We start from the raw sequence: 17,162 nt of genomic DNA, 5'->3' as shown, positions 1-17,162 counted from the left end.
TGGGGGTTGAGGAACAGCTTTTTGTCTGTAAGCCCCGTCCTTTTCAGACTGGGCGCCCGGACTTCCTGCTGGCATAAAAGGTTCCTTATCTTCTTTATGGGGCCATCTGGACCCATAAAGATGATAAGAAACCTTTTACTTCAGTAGTAAGTCAACGAACCCAATCTGAAAAGAACGGGGCTTAAAGAGAAAGAAGAACGTCACTAGGACCTATTCTCCAATGGCTGGTCACCGTTTAGGAGGCCAGCCAATGGAGAAGAGGGGCGGGGCTTAACCTCTCTAGTGATATTCTCTCTATCTCATTAAATCTCTCCAGCAAGACTGCGCATGTGCGCAGTCTTTCGCAGGCTGAGACCTAAAAATGCAATAGAACTACAAGTTAGAGATGTCACTGACACAGCTGTTGTGTATTTTATGTTTTCAGTGAAAAGAAATTGTCAGATAGAGGTCGTTGTTCTCTACTAAGTCTACACAGTAACCCAAGCTAGAACAAATAATGCATTGTCAATATGAAAACTTCAGTTGAAGGGATATTATTATTACATCCCAAAACCTAAAAGCTACTGAAATGCACAAGTAGTTATCCAACTACAGTCACAATCATCCTTTCCCCATCCAGGTAATGTTTATGACGCCGCAAAAGCCCTAAAGACACAACATAGGAAATCAGTGCTGAGGTAGCGCTCAGCGCTTCCAGTGGCATGTACAGCTGTTTGTCTGCACCTTCACAACAAATAGAGTACAGACTATTCTTCTTTCTTTCACTGTGGGATTAACATAATGAAGTCTAACAAGATGCCAAGATAGTCGTTTTCTGGGTTCACAATATTTTATACCTCCATAGAGGCCAAACCTAACAAGCATTGTCAAAGCCATTAGATCTTGGCAATCTGAGATGTAACAGCATAGTCGATGTTCTTGTCTTTTAGCGATGTGTTATGGAGTGGCTATTTAGCTTAGTAATGGGAAGGCTTTGCCCTGCCCTCCCAGAGGCCTTTAGTGATACCAGCCACGCTAAATCTCATGTTTGGAGGAAAGGGGTGTGGTGCAGAGCCTGAAGGAAGTCCCTGTCTTCAAGTTAGTCATTCACCACATTCGTAGCCTCAGATGGCAGGCAGTAGAGATATAGGGTTGGAGGTTAGAAGAGTAGAGATCAGATTGCCAAGTTGTCAGCTCAGGAGGTTGAGCCCTGTGCACACAAGGTACACTCAGTAAAGGCAGCAAGTAACAAATGCTGGCTCAGCCAGTACGAATAGCTGAGGTCCTCAGACACAGGGACAAGAAGGGAAGCCAAGGGACGCAGAAAGGGACGCGCCACTCACGGAAGTACGGCCAAGGTGACTGGCGGTAGTAAACTGCGCTACAGAACCTGCTGCGGGAAGGAGTCTGGTCAGACTACGCCTGCCTCGTGGAAATTCAGTGTGCCAACAGAGACCCAATTTACATCCTGTGATTATAGGCAAATCAGTTAATCGCACATGCTTAAATTTTTTTATCTGAACATGTGAAATGTAATTGGGCGCTCATGTAAAGAGCTGTAATGTCCTACTGAAAACAAAATCCAAGATCGAACTGCTTGTTTGCGCCAGGCACACACAGAGCATGAGTGGACGCGAGGACGGTGAGCAGTCCAAATCAAAAACTTACATCGCCTCTACGGAGTAAGGCAGCACTGCATGCGCTTGGTCACCACAATGAAGGAGGGAGGAGGCAAGCAGCGATGAGGAAGGGGGTTGGGGCACGAACAGGCACCATATGAAAACAGCGTCTGACATTTAATCTCGGTCTTTAAATGCTCAGAAAATGTAAAAAGTTAAGAGCATGATTTACAGCCCTGTTTACTCGTAGCATGTGAAAACCCGAGTGCCCCTGGTGAGGGCTAGCAAACGAAGAAAAAAAAGTTCCTTAAATGGGAGTAGTGGATAGCTAGTGGTAATTAGTCCATGCTTTCTGGAAAGACTAAACACGGGAAGAGGCATGCCGCATGCATGCCATGGACAAATCAGGAGAGTGAATAGGAGAGTAATGATGGAGCTAGCAAATGGGAAGCCTATGGGCCAAACTGAGGCCTACAAAGCAAATAACACATGTCTCTTTTGAGACAGTGCATGTGCTGTCTAGAGCCAAGACCTAAAAATTATTGAAAGTCAGGAAACCTTTGAGAACTTGGTGTAAACTTTGACTATTTCTACTCCAAACTCATGAATATATATCTAAACATGGAAGCCTGAGATTTCTTAAGTGTTGGAAGTACACGTCTTTCCCACTTATCAGGCACAAGCAACTCTTATGTTAATATTACATTGAGTGTGAATTATCACCCACTCGTCAGGAGGAGAGAGTGAGAGTAAAAGAGGGTAGTAAGAAAAAGAAGAGAGAGAGAGGCAGATGTGCATCCCCAGTATCAAGGAACTAGTCCCGAAGGGGAGGGTCAGGCCTTGCCTCTTTTGTTAGCCTTCACACTTCCCGAAGGATGTCATGTTTCATCACTGGGCTTATGCTCCTCGTCGGGCCGGTGCTGCAATGCCCGACGGGACACCTATTGAAAGGGTCAATTTTACTGTAGTCTTTTAGGAGAAAAGCCGACAGGTGAGTGCGGGTATGCGGGCTAGATCCAGGGGTGGAGGGAGAGAAATGCTTGCAGTGAAAATATGAAACTTTTAAATACCAAAGTGTATCCACAGGGAGACTTTAATTACGTGGTACCCTTGGTAGGATAAAAAACCACAAAGGTTGGTGGGTTACTATGGGGCTTAATGTGCCCAAGTAACAACATGTTTCACACCTGGTGTGTTCACAACAGGATCAGTGGCATTTCTTCAGGACTTAAATGAGGTGAGGTGGTGCACGTGAGAGGTGGGGTTCCAAGGAAAACGGTAACCCACTAAAGTATCAGGTACTGCAGGGTTGACCACATGGCTTGTGCCTTTGCTAGAGTGGTTGTAATCACGAATAGTAGATTATTCCTAAATGAAAGGAGTACCCTCAAAGCAGGGGAGCATTGTCCCTGGGCTAGTCCTTGCTGATGGGCCGCGCCTTATTGGGGGCTGCTAGAAATGGGTCCCATATCTAGCAGGCAGCCGCTGACGCAGGGAAGGTGCGATTGAGCTGGCATCCGACGCAACCCCATTAAGGTCATAAGGCCATACACTGCACAATACCCATCTGAAAACTGTTTGCAGGAAACAGAGTTTTCTAAAGTTCAATTTTCCACTAAGTTCTAAGGCCCTTTACTCCAATTGCTGCTTTCAATTTGCATAATTTTCAACAATGTCTACTACAAAATAAATTCTATTTAGTAATTATTTTAGAGGTTTTACATATCTAGTCATCATCATGAGGCTTGGGATGGCCATCTAGGTTCAAATATTCAACTCCCAACATATAAATTGCAGATGATACAACAATTAGATAATGGTTTATAGTTCAAACTTCACACCTGTCCAGTAGCATATGACTGACTAACAGAGCCTACTAAACACTGGGTGCAGTTTACAATCAATACGCCCCGGTCTGTGGCATCCTGCAGTGCTTGAAGAAAATCCGGTCTATTGTCTGGTGCATTTCCTGAGCCAAATGTTTCCAGTACAATGCCTTCCATTGGAGGGTGCAGAAATGCTTTCACCTGTTCAAGACAGAAAGACGTAATTAAAAAAAATATATACACATTTTAAAAAAAAAATCGTACTGAAACCATGAATCTACAGATTTTCCAATGACTAGGGCAAAAAATAAGAGCAAGGTATAAGGTCAAACTGTTAAAGATGCAACAACTTTCAAGTCTGAACTTTTGTACAACGTAGTAGAATGGCTAAATGAAGAGAACAAATGCAAAATATTTTAACGTTTTCATCTAGGTGAAATCTTTTATGAAGAATATTAGGCATGTGGCAGCTGGAGGCATGACATAGACAAAAAATCTTAGTTGTATTTTTCTGTTCAACTACCCAGTGCTCATACTTGTGTGTATGTATGCATTTCAAAATCATTTAGATGCTAAGCCATAAATTATTAACTACCTAAAAGAAACAAACTTGACAAATTATACAAGAGAGCTGCATCCCGATCATTTCGAACACTCCAACATGTCATTTTTTCAATAAGAACTGGAGTGAAGGGGGAGCTCGCACAGCTTAGTGTTTTACAAGTAATCCGTTTTGTAGATGTGTGGTGTGCTACGAGAGGAAACACTGTCTGGCCAAGCAGTGTGTAATCCAAGGAACTCGTACAAAGCTCACTCTGTTGAGAGAGAGCACCTCTGTGCACAACAAGCAAGACTCGTGGGTCTAATTCATTTAAACATCAAAAATTCAAGCAGATTAAACGACGACTAGTTCATTAAGTCTTTACTGTTTATTCAACAGTTGTTGAAATTGCTGCTTCATAATCAACGTAAAATATCCAAAATTAAATTTCCATCATCAGATAAATCATTCTGAAGCAGGTTATCACAAATCCCGATGCATTTTGGGCCACGCCCTTCTTCAGGGGATTACTCTACAAAAACAATCCAAAAAAGTACAATTCAATCAAGTATCCAAATGTCATAGCAAGAAAAACAACATGAAAAAGTGCTCATATACAAGTAGTGCGATTGTGAAAAGGGTGCAAGAATAAAGGTAAACGCCAAAAAAGCAGGTGTCCATAATGGTCAAACAATAAAAATAGTGAAACGTAGAGAAAGGTTAGAAAATAGTCAGCCCGTATGGGAGAAAGGATCACCAAGTGTTAATGCAGTCGAAAAAGGTGGATAAAAGTACAGCGGGATTAGCAGTGAAAAGATAAGCTCCAAAGTAACGCAACCCAAGTTAATGAAGTTAGACGGGGAAAGGAGTAGTCCCAAGGTAGGTACTTACTTAAGAACAAAGTTGGAAAACTACGCGGAGTTCCGCGGAGTCAGTGTTAGTCAACGGAGCAGCTGAGCCGAAGTGAAATATAGGCGTGTGGGAGCAAAGAAATGAAAAGAGAACTGTTGGTCAAACGTGGAAAGAGACGTAACCACTCCCTAGAGAGGTAGAAGGCAGAGGCCATGTTGGAAAGGAGGGTATCTAACAAAAGCAGATATCACATAATGAACAACGTAACTAAAAAAGAGTAAAACAGGAAAATGAATAAATGAAGTATGACATTGCATTACAGGTAGCATAGGAATTCCATGCGATCGTTAAGACCATGAGGTACCATGGTGGACATAAGACGGACCCAAAAGTTTTCTCTTTTGAGAAGGGTGTTCTTATTGTTCCCAGTGACTTTGACTTGCTCAAGTATTTGAAATTTCAATTGAGCCACACTGTGTCTGTTTTCCAGAAAATGAGAGGCCACACTCGATTTCAAGTTTTGTGTGCGGATGTTGCTTTTGTGTTCTAGGATACGCACACGGATTTTTCTCTCAGTATGTCCAATGTAGCACTTGCCACAGGGGCATTTCAACATGTAAATCACGTTACTGCTATTGCACGTAGCATTCACTCTGAGTTTTATAGTGTGTCCTTTCATGGGGTGAGTGGTTTTGTTCCCAGGGATACAATTACTGCAATTGCTACAGTTGTAACAAGGTTTGAGACCTGTGTAAATAGTAGGTATAGCGGTAGAACTGGGTTGACTCAATATTTCTTTCACATTGCGACCTCTGGTGAAAGCGAACATCGGGGGTTGGCTGAATAGACCCTGAAAGTCAGGTTCCATGGTTAATATGGGCCAATGCTTCCGGATGATGTCTTGAAACTGTTTGGACATCTTCGAGTATTTAGAAACAACAACCATACGGTTCGAAGGTTCTTTAGGTTTGGGTTTGAGTAGTTCAGACCTCAGGCATTTGTTAGTCCTCTCCAATGCCAGATCCAGAATGGGTGTTGGGTACCCATGTCCTCTCAGTCTATCCAGTGTGATGGTGAGTTCTTTCTTACTTTCTGATTCACTAGAGACAATTCGCTTCACTCTTAACAGTTGTGCATAAGGTAAGTTGTTTTTCAGGTTAGGTCGATGAAAGCTGTTATAATGTAATGTGGAGTTCCTATCCGTGGGTTTCCTGTAGATTGTAGTGAACCACTCATTAGGTTGTCTGTGTATTTCCACATCCAAATAATGGATGCAATTTTCACTGTATTCCCAAGTGAATTGAATACGTTCATTGACATTGTTCCATGATTCCAAAAAGTTAGTTAGGGTGTCAGTAGAGCCTTCCCATAACAGGAAGACATTGTCAATGTACCGGAGGTACAGTCTCCCATGTTGTAGCCAGGTGTTTTGACATAAGATATGTGACTCTTCAAATACTTTCATATAGATATTGGCGTAGCAAGGAGCTGCCGAATTGCCCATGGCGGTACCATTCAACTGTAGTATCCACTTGTCTAACACTGTAAAGTAACTATGATACAGAGTGTACATAGTGAGATGCATGAGGAAAAGTTTCAAGTCAGGATCAAGATCTGATGTGATTAAAGTTTGTTCAATTGCTTCCATTCCGCCATCGTGAGGGATGGAGGTATACAGTGAACACACGTCCACTGTACACATGATCAATTCCGTGTTCTTGAGATCATTCATGATGGGTTCAAGTTTAGACAAAAAGTCAGTGGTGTCACGTACATGTGACTGAGTCTTGAGGACAAATGGTTGCAAGTACCTGTCCAGAAATTTACCGGTGTTCTCATGTATGCTTCCTCTTGTGGATACAATCGGCCGAAAGGGGGGTTTCGTGGGATGTTTATGCATCTTGGGGAGCATATACATAACAGGAGGTCTGGGATTGATGGGAGTCAGAAATCTTCTAGTCTTGTCATTGATAGTTCCATTTTCAAATGCCAAGTTGATGATTTGGATCAGATTTTTAGCAAATTCAATGGTCGGATCTCCAGGTAATGTGTCATAAGTGTTGGTGTCATTGATATGAGCCTCAATTTGTTGTTCGTAAAAACTAGTGTCCATGATCACTAACGCACCTCCTTTATCCGCATTTTGACAGGTAATGGTGGGATTGTCGGCAAGCTTTTTGAGAATGTTTCTCTCCTTTTTGGACAAATTCCCATATTTCATGGTCGATTGAAACGGTAAACGTGAGATCTCCTGTTTTATCAAATGTTCAAAAGAGTCAATGATCTTGTGGCTTTGAGGAGCCAAAAATGTACTGTGAGGGCGAAGTCCTCTGAGCATATCTTCTTCCAACTGAGGTGTGGGACAGATGTTCTGAAAGTAATGTCTCAGACGGATGTTCCGTACTAATTTAAAGGTACTGACTTCAAGCTCCAGTGTGTTACTACGACTGGTAGGCACAAATGATTGTCCCTTTTGTAAGGTTTTGATTTCTTCTGTCGATAAAACCATGGAGGAATGTTGATCACAAGATTTTGATCCGCGTTTATCGTCTCCGGTTGGGCTTCTTTACTTTTGTTGCCGTGGAGTTTTTTCGGTTTCCTCAGCGGGTTTTCCCCCCCGGGTTCTTTTTGTTGGGCTTGGCCCGATTCTAAAAAATGAACCGCAGGATCAGCGGATGTGCTTGGTGTTTCTGTTTTGTTGTTAGGTGTATCACGGGTTGGTCTTTGTCGATTCTCATCTTCGGAAGAAGAAGTCTCATTACCAGAGAAAGGATTATAGGCTTGGTTAGTGCGTCGGCGGGCGTACACCTCTGCCCAGGTGTACACCTCGCCGAGCTTATAGTCTATGGTATCTCTCTTGAATTTGCGCGGTTTTCTTTCCTTTGTCTCCTTGGTGTGTTTGTCAATCTGGATGTTTACGTTCTCCAACATTTGGGTAAGTTCTTCAGATGTCATGGCATCGTCCAGCTCTTTTTTTACGCAAGTGATTTCCTGGGATAGTTCTTCCAAAGTCTTAGACAGTTCTTCAACGATCAAAAGAATCAGATCGAGAGAACACTTGTTAAGGATGGAGTACCATCGCTCAACAAATTTTGCATTATTCTTACACAGTAATGGTTTTAGAGGGACTCTGAGGCCCCGGGGAATCTGTTGAGCCCGATGGTACCGAATCAAGGTACTAGCGTGTAGTTTTTGATTGGATTGTTTTTTCAACAGGTAGAGTAATTGTCTGATGTTACTCTCCACACTGCGAGTGTTTCCTGTGAAGGTGATGTCATCTTGGATGAGGCCGTATATTTTATCAGCATCTTCGAGTGTGAAGGCAAATGTACTCGCCTTTTGGTCGGTCATACCAGAGACCGAATCGAAATTCATGTTCAGAGCGTGCTGAGATCCGGGGACAGAAATCAGAGAGAACTGGAGTGAAGGGGGAGCTCGCACAGCTTAGTGTTTTACAAGTAATCCGTTTTGTAGATGTGTGGTGTGCTACGAGAGGAAACACTGTCTGGCCAAGCAGTGTGTAATCCAAGGAACTCGTACAAAGCTCACTCTGTTGAGAGAGAGCACCTCTGTGCACAACAAGCAAGACTTGTGGGTCTAATTCATTTAAACATCAAAAGTTCAAGCAGATTAAACGACGACTAGTTCATTAAGTCTTTACTGTTTATTCAACAGTTGTTGAAATTGCTGCTTCATAATCAACGTAAAATATCCAAAATTAAATTTCCATCATCAGATAAATCATTCTGAAGCAGGTTATCACAAATCCCGATGCATTTCGGGCCCTTTTTTCAATAATGCAACAGGGAATATGACTTTTAGAGGTACAGTGTAGTCTTTTGTAGTCATTGTGGCACATACATATCAAAATGTAGTACACTCCTTTTTTCCCCCATATCCCAGTAACCCCAAAAAGCAGCCATCTGGGTCAGATGATGTGTTCCTTATTCTGAAAAGGGAGTGAGGTATTTTTGCCAGTTTGGATACCTACCTCCAATCGCAACAAAATGAGGCACACACGAAGGAGACACATTTCTACTTACCTAGCAACTTTTATTCCGCACCAAGCAGAAGGGTTTCATGTAGCAGTATTAAATCTGCTCTCCGATGTTTGCAATACATCCATTAGTCTTACCTCCAAGGACATTCCAGGTCAACATTTTTTGTAATTTCCCCTTCTCCTGGTCATCCTTCATAGCCACGAGTTAGGCAAGCAAACAATGTATTCCTGCCACAATTGTAGCCAAAAAAGCAACAGAGGTCTAACAGACCCTAATTCTTCCCCACACATTCTTATATACAATGGCGCCGTCTCCATGTTAGAAAGATCTGTCATCTTTCCTCAACCTCCATATTTACCTGTGCCGCAAAAGCAGCGCTCAGTTATCACCACATGAATAATCATAACATGGGAGTAGTAGTACTAAGCGAACTTACTTACCCTCAGGAGATGTTACTGGCTTCGATAGTGGTGCTGCCCAAACCGGGCAAGGATGCATCTAAATGCGGCTCCTATCGGCCAATCCCGTTGCTCAGTGTCGACTTAAAATGGTTTACGGGTATACTAGCGAAATGCCTGGGCCCCCTTATGCCGGGTATAATCGACCCAGATCAATCTGGCTTTATAAAGTCACGGCAGAATAGCGATAATACTAAGCGCATATTTCATCTCATAGCCAAATCTCACCGCACCAAGATGGACGCTCTCCTCCTGTCAGTGGACGCTGAAAAAGCGTTTGATCGGGTGAATTGGCGCTTTTTAGATAGGACATTTTGGTTTTTGAGACAGGTTTAGAGCATGGGTATCGAGCTGCTACACTAACCCCAGGGCTTCGATTAGGGTGAACGGAGTAACTTCCATGCTCTTTGAGATACAACGGGGTCCAGACAGGGTTGCACACTGTCGCCTCTCCTCTTTGCCCTCTATGTTGAACCGTTGGCTCAGAGGATCAGGGACAATCCGGAGATAGTGGGCATCCCTTTTGAGGAAGAACAACACACCATTAGTTTATATGCTGATGATAGCATTGCTTCCCTGGAGTCCCCAGCATGATCGGTCCCCGAAAGAAATGGAGTAATATGGTCAGGTCTCTGGTTTGCGAGTTAATATCAGGAAGTCCTCGATCCTTAGGTTTCAGGCGGATGGCCAAATGCTCCCTCCCGAAGGAACGACTTACACGGGTATACTGACTTATTCTTCTATTCCTTAACTGGGCATTGAACTGGCAGCGTCTGTGCCTCAGACGCTATACCTCAATAATTCTAAATTCCTCCAGCGAACTACAAAAGACCTGAATGACTGGAAGCGTCACTCACTCCCCCTGCTGGGCAGGGTAGCAGCAGTGAAGATGTCTCTCCTACCTAGAGCGCTGTACCTCTTCCAGACTATTCCTGTCTGGCCCCCCGGGCATTCTACAGGCTCTACAGCAAGCAATCAATCATTTCATTTGGGGAGGGAAGAGACCCCGAATACGCAAAGACCTGAGCTATTTGAGACCGGACAAGGGGGGATTGGGGATTCCTCACATTCTAGAATACTTCTGTGCGGCACCGCTACAGTACTTTTTTGAATGGAAACGCCCCGAATCTGAGAAGAGCTGGCTTTTCCAGAATAAAGTGATAGCTCAATTGGATCTATGGACGGTCCCCTTTCTTAAACGATACACAGACCTCCCAGCCTCCGGGTCTCCCCTACCACAAGGACTCTACTGAGGGCTTGGGATGGAGTGGCAGTAAAACAGGGTCTGACAATATTTCCCTCCCCCATGAAACCTCTCTTTGATAATAAAGAGTCCTCCCAGGGCATTGATACAAGGGCATTTTCAGTCTGTAGGGCATCTGATTGTCGGTCAGTAGGCCACTTCTTCGACCTTGAGGGCATCATCCCTTTTCAAGACCTTAAAGCTGACTACGGGCTCCCGGACACAGAACGATTCTGCTATTTCCAGCTTCGGCACTGGCTCCATCATGCCGATGTTCACCCTGGTGTAGCCAGGAAACTCACTAAGTTCGAGAAGTGGTTGTACACTAAGAATACTGATAGGGCAATGATTTCTTAACTTTACGATATGATTAGAGGTGAGATTCCCATGGAGTACACTACAGGGCAGAGGAGGTGGGAGAGAGAACTAGGGAGAGTACTGACAAGTAAAGAGTAGATGACATCTATTATCGCGCGAATCACACAGCACGTAACATATCAAGTAAGGAGTCAGCGGTTAAGGTGGCCACGAATTGGCATCTGACCCCGGCCCGCTAGCATAAAGGGAATCCAACTAAGCATGGGCGGAAAATCCGGATTTTCGGTAAATTCGCAATCCGCGAACTCTCGCAAATTTACCGAAAATCCGCAAATTCGCACACAGTGGATTTTTTTGCTTGGTGATACAATATTGCGGCGTGCGGCGTTCACTTACCGTCATTCAGCGTTTGCCGAGTTGTTTTTCTCGATATTTTGCTTTGCGAGTGCAGGCCATTTTGGATCTTGCTGCGGGATCCCGCAGGAGTTTGGCGACGCATCGCGAGAGTTCGCAATTGCGAACTCGTAGATGCGGCGGGCAGCAACAATCTCGCACTTGCGAAATTACAAAATTTGCAATTCTGCACAAGAAATCCACCAGCAAGCAGCATAAACCTTCTGAAAATGATGATTTTTATCAGAATAACTCCTCAGGTTGACATTTGACTGCACTTTTTGGGGATTTTAGGCCTTTTTGACTTTCTTTGGATCACTTTTGGATTAGAAATCAACTTTCACAAGTAAGTTTGTTTGGGGCATTACAGTTGCTGTTCTGCAGAAAAAAGAGTTTTGCAAAACTGAAAGCACTCAGCAGGTGCAAAAGTTCACTCATCATTAGTAACCATTCCCTGTAGTGCTTCCTGAGGGGCCCCTCCAGAGTTCAGTTGCCTACTTGCAACTATTCTATGACCCTGCTCTGACCCTCACAGCAGGCTCATAGAATAGCTACAAGTAGGCCACAAAGGTCCTGGGAAAAAAAAATTGCACTGCAACAGAAAGCAAATTACAGATAAGGAAGCAGGTGCCAGACAGGAATTTTAAAACAGTGACACATTAATAAATCAACCCTAAATTAATTCATGTCAGTTGAAGCAGGGCAATTGTGCTTGCTTCCCCCCCCCCCATAATCTACAGTGATGAACCAGAGGGTGGCATTGATGTACCAGAGGGTGGCATGGGTGAAACAGAGGATGGCAGTGGTGAAACAGAGGGTGCTGTGAACCTGTGATGATGAACCAGACGTAGAAACAACATAGTCGCGACCGTTGCGAGCCGACAAGTAAGTTCGCAATTGCGAACTGGTACAAAACCCTCGCGAACTGGCAGAAACCCTTGCGAACACAAAAAAAAATCTGCAAATTCGCGAGAATTCGCAGATTTTACGGATTGCAAGTTCGCAAATACGCAAATTCGCGAACGCCAGATTCGCAAAATTTGCCCATGCTTAAATCCAACACGAAGTTTGTTGAGGTGGCGTGGCTGCGGTGAGGATGGCACTCTAGTACACATATTATGGGACTGTAGAGAGCTGCAGAATTACTGGAAAGATGTTTGGATGACATTGATCGCCAATTCGATACTGAGATACCACGGCTTCCTGTTTGTGATTTTGGGGCTGTCCAACCCCATAACATACCCACTTAAATCCAAACGAGGCAGACTAATGGGAATAGCTTTAGGAGCCGCTACACAGAACATCCTATTACACTGGGGCTCCCCCATGAGACCGACACGGTTGGGATGGCTACAAAAACTATGGTATATTAAGGAATGGAACGCATACAGGCCTCCCTATTGAATGCTATGGCCAGCTTTACGGATACTTGGTAACCATTTCTTTCTCCCTTGTCGGTGGTGATGAACAAAATCACATGTCCTAAGTATCTCCGCCTTCTCCGTCTCACAAGCTTGGCCTCCACAACATAACAAATAAACGATAATCCATGACTTCACCTTTGTCCAGCTGCACCTCAATACAGCACAATGGCACAGCAGTTCGGGGGGAGGTGGGCAGTTGGGATGGGGGGGGAGGTTCTTTTATTTCAGTAAAAGGCAGTACATCACCAGCTCTCAATAATGGTCTGTACAAAGATGCTATTCTGGCGGCACAGGAGGGGCCTTGTTGTAGCCATATTACTAGAAAACCATTGCTAGTAGGAGGGGACATGGTTAAGATCTGAAGTGCAAGTGGCTGACATTTGTCTTATTGAATATTGTTTGTACAATTTTGACGCAAATGCCAATAAAAACAAAGTTAAACCTAAAAATAGCACCAGTGTCTAAACACACAAAAAAACAAAATTGTGTGTTATATACACATACACTGCCTTGTTAAGAGAAAACAAGCCACTAACACGTTTGGGCATGATTGTTTTGTTGACGATGAATACAACATACAAGGGCAATTGAGGATACTATGATTAATTCGGTGTACAGCTTGGATTGGATATTTCCGGGGTTTCCGACCCGTCGTACATGCTTTCCACTTGATTATATCTTTGGCACCTTTAGACGAATCTTCACAAAAATGTCCCAAAAAAGTACACCAGTGATTTTTGTTAGGCATGGAAAGTTTCGGGGCAATCCGTCAATCAGGGGCCAAGAAAAGGGGGGGGGGGAGTGTTTTTAAAAATCTATTTCGAAACTATAAAATCCCTGTAACCTTTGATTATTTTTTCAGTTAAAATTTTATATATATATATATATATATATATAGATATATATAGATATATATATATATATATATATATATATATATATATATATATATATATCTATATCTATATATATATATATATATATATATATATATATATATATATATATATATATACGATTCACAATCCTGCTCCGCTACATCTGCACATGGAAAGAACTCCAATCTGCATAAACGAAACCCACAGGTACAGACCACTCCACAGCGCGAAGAGTATATTCACAGTGGTTTATTTACACGCAATCGCCAGCATGACGCGTTTCGGTCACTACACGGTGACCTTGATCACATGCCAAACAAAACCAATGAAATTGCTTATAAAGGGTGACCAATTAACACAAAAAGCGGGACAAACACAGTAATGGAAACTGAAGAAACACTGAATTGCAATTCATCCAAAGTGAAAGAAAACAGATCCATATTTACAACGGTTAAAAAGTAAGTATATACAATTAGAAATGAGTCTAAATGTACACATACCGAAATACCTGAATATATACAGTTTATCAATGTTTTACACATATATTTGTACAATATTTACAAATGGCAAATCTGTCATCCTCATATCTGCTTAAATACATATATGTACAATGTTGATTCCAATTTTAGAATCTTTGGTTCACAGGATGATAGTGTAGAAATTTCATTGTTTACCACTAAAGTTGCCCGCTAAAGTGCTAGTGTTAAAAAATATATTCCCAAAATTGCAAAACCCTAGTGCAAAAAGATATAAAGTGCCAAAGTGCAGATAAAGCCAACTTAGGAGTCAGGTCCCTGACCCCTAATACCTCATAAACGGCTGGCCAAAATATTGAAAAGTGAATTAGGAAATTGGTAAAGAGAAACTCAAGTTGAACCATGTTACACCTTATTAGGAGGTTTACATGTTTATCGACTCATATTAAAGACTACCCAGGAACCCCATCTAAACACTGTGGCTGACATGAATGGGAGACTAGTATCTATAAATTGTATTGCACATTTAACATATAGTGGGAAACTTATATTAGGACATAGTGCCTTAACAATACCCCACAAAGATACTACGTGTCAACAAGAAGTATCAGCTCAGAGTGGATCAAACGTATTCTCTTAAAATGAGATATTGATATCATAATCCACAGACAGAAATTATTGTTGTGAGAGGGGGAGAAAAGTAAAACACAGACAGCGAATACATATATTGATAACAGCCCATCTGGTGGGCTGGACCATTCAGATGACAGGTCAAATTGTCTTACTAGATGTTACAAAAAACAGTGAAGGTCCTCTCCCGTGTTTAATCCATTAGGGATCCTTGAATCTAGAAGCAGAATGTACTTGCTTTCTAACTGTCTGAGGTATTTTTCTCTGTTGCCCCCTCTAATGTTTTTGGGGACTCCGTCAACTATGAAATAGCTAAGATGGTTTACATTTTTCTGATGGACCAAGCTAAAATGCCGAGCTACCGGGTATTTTTCATCAGAGTTTACTATCGCTCTGAGGTGCTGGAGTATGCGATTAAAGGCTTGCAGCTTGGTGCTCCCGACGTACTTGAGCCCGCAAGTACATTGGAGCACATAAACTACAAAGTCAGATCGACAAGTGAAATGCCCTTTTATCGCAATGGGAGATAGGTCAAATGCAGATTTGTATTCCCTGGTGGAAACACCAAATTTACCGGCTCTGCACGAGACACACTTAAAAAAACCTGACTTTTCAAATAACCCCTCTTTTTTAGGCATGACCTCTGGACTAGATCTTACCAGGGCATCTCGCATCGAGGGAGCCCTTCTGAAAGTTATAGTGGGTTCCTCTGGAAGTAACGGGGCTACACTAATGTCTGTTTTTAACAAGGGCCAGTGTTTTTTAAGAATGCCTCTCACTTTTCTCTCCTCGCTGTTATAGGTCGTGATCATATTCAATCTCTCAGGGACCTCAGAAAGTGATTCTTGTCTAGTCCTGATGGCTGTAGTGGAGTTTAAATATTCATCTCGGTTTAGCTCATTCGCTTTCTTAAGGGCCTCTTTGAGAGCAGTGGCTTCATAGCCCCTAGCAATAAATCTTTTGAATGCCTCAGTTTGACATTTCACCAGGTCAACCTCCGAACTGCATATCCTGCGGATACGCAGAAATTCCCCATAGGGGATGCTTTTCACGAGGTGACCGGGGTGCGCACTTCCAGCGTGTAATATAGAATTGCCCGCTGTGTGCTTTCTATGAAGTCTAGTCTGGAGTTTCCCATTCTGGACATAGATCTCAACGTCCAAGAATTGGATCATTTCTTTGCTGATCTGTGACGTGAATTTAAGATTTAGAAGGTTATCATTGATGACATTCACAAACTCAGTAGCTGATTCCACAGACCCTCTCCACACCATACAGATATCATCTATAAATCGCCAGAAGTGAGCTATTCTGTTGGGAAACTTGCTTGCGAGTGACCCCATGAGGACATGTTCCTCCCACCAACCCACATGAAGACATGCCTAGGTGGGGGAAAAACATGCCCCCATGGCCACTCCTCTTAGCTGCTGGTAAATTTCCTTGTTGTATAGGAAATAATTGTTATTTAAACAAAGATCCAACATTTTTAAAAGCATATTGCTATGTTGACTGTAGGCAATATCACGCTTACTCAAAAAGTATTTAACCGCATTCAGTCCATCCTTATGAGCTATGCTAGTATAAAGAGAATCTATATCTAGCGCTATCAGAATCGACTCATTGTCCCAAACAACATCATTAATTTTGGAAAGAAAATGTCCCGTGTCCTTAATATATGAGGGTAATGATTCCACAAACTCATGCAGGAAATGATCCACATAACGTGAAACGGATTCTAGCAAACTGCCCTGAGCCGAAATGATAGGTCGGCCGGGCACTGGAGAGATTTGTTTATGAATCTTTGGTATACACATATACATATACATACACAAACACACAGACACATTCCTGTAGGAGAGTAGGGTCTGCAATCCTATGATCACCCAGATTTTTTGCTTTTGTTTCACTGGTTTACGACTTTCTCTGGCTGTGGGCCTGCTAATCAGACCCACAGCCTGGCTGTTCTCTTTCTGAATTACGATATGTACCCTAGGTGCATTTACCAATTGGTACTGGGCCACCTTATCAGACCCCGTAACGCAGGGCATAGGTGTACCCAGGGCCGCCAGGGGCTGCAGCATGTATTATGCCACCCCTGGCTGGCCTCCTAAATTTGACACAACTGGCTGCACGACAGCTGGGGCGAAGTCGTGTAATCACCCTTCGCTTTAGGTATAGTAGTTCTATATCTAACCATACAATGGACACCCGAGTCCCTATCAGTCACTCCTATGGCAGGCCTTAACAATCCTGAAGGCAGAGTGCGTGGGCTCGTGTGAGCTAGGTTCAGGCCCAAGCCGAGCCCGGTTGCAGCTTGCGGAATCAAGACCCAATGGCTGTTCCATGATAACGCGTACCACATCGGTAACTTCGGTGTCGCGTTATCAAGGCATGTCGAGTAAGGTGTCATACGAATCGGGGTGCTGCCCTCTCACCAATTCTGGCGATGAGGTTAGCATTCCACCCTTCTAGAGGGACACGACATGTACGTAACTGTGAACCCCGGTTAAAGTTAACTAAAGCC

The 17,162-nt window shown here is 43.1% G+C and overlaps 1 protein-coding gene across 4 annotated transcripts in view; it reads right to left on the bottom strand.

The window, feature by feature from the left end:
• LOC147690253 (60 kDa lysophospholipase-like) overlaps positions 1-17,162 on the bottom strand; it is a 520,410-nt gene that overhangs the window by 208,274 nt on the left and 294,974 nt on the right. For all 4 annotated transcript variants that reach the window (XM_086937888.1, XM_086937890.1, XM_086937887.1 and 1 more), the window contains one exon: positions 3,440-3,625. In XM_086937888.1, the coding sequence (XP_086794014.1) occupies positions 3,440-3,625 (186 nt within the window). The remainder of the gene's footprint in view (positions 1-3,439; positions 3,626-17,162) is intronic.

Source organism: Lissotriton vulgaris, chromosome 9 (assembly GCF_964263255.1).
Source record: "Lissotriton vulgaris chromosome 9, aLisVul1.2, whole genome shotgun sequence".
NCBI classification, from domain to species: domain Eukaryota; kingdom Metazoa; phylum Chordata; class Amphibia; order Caudata; family Salamandridae; genus Lissotriton; species Lissotriton vulgaris.
Note: the sequence above shows the minus strand (reverse complement) of the source record. Positions and strands in the feature narration are given on the sequence as shown.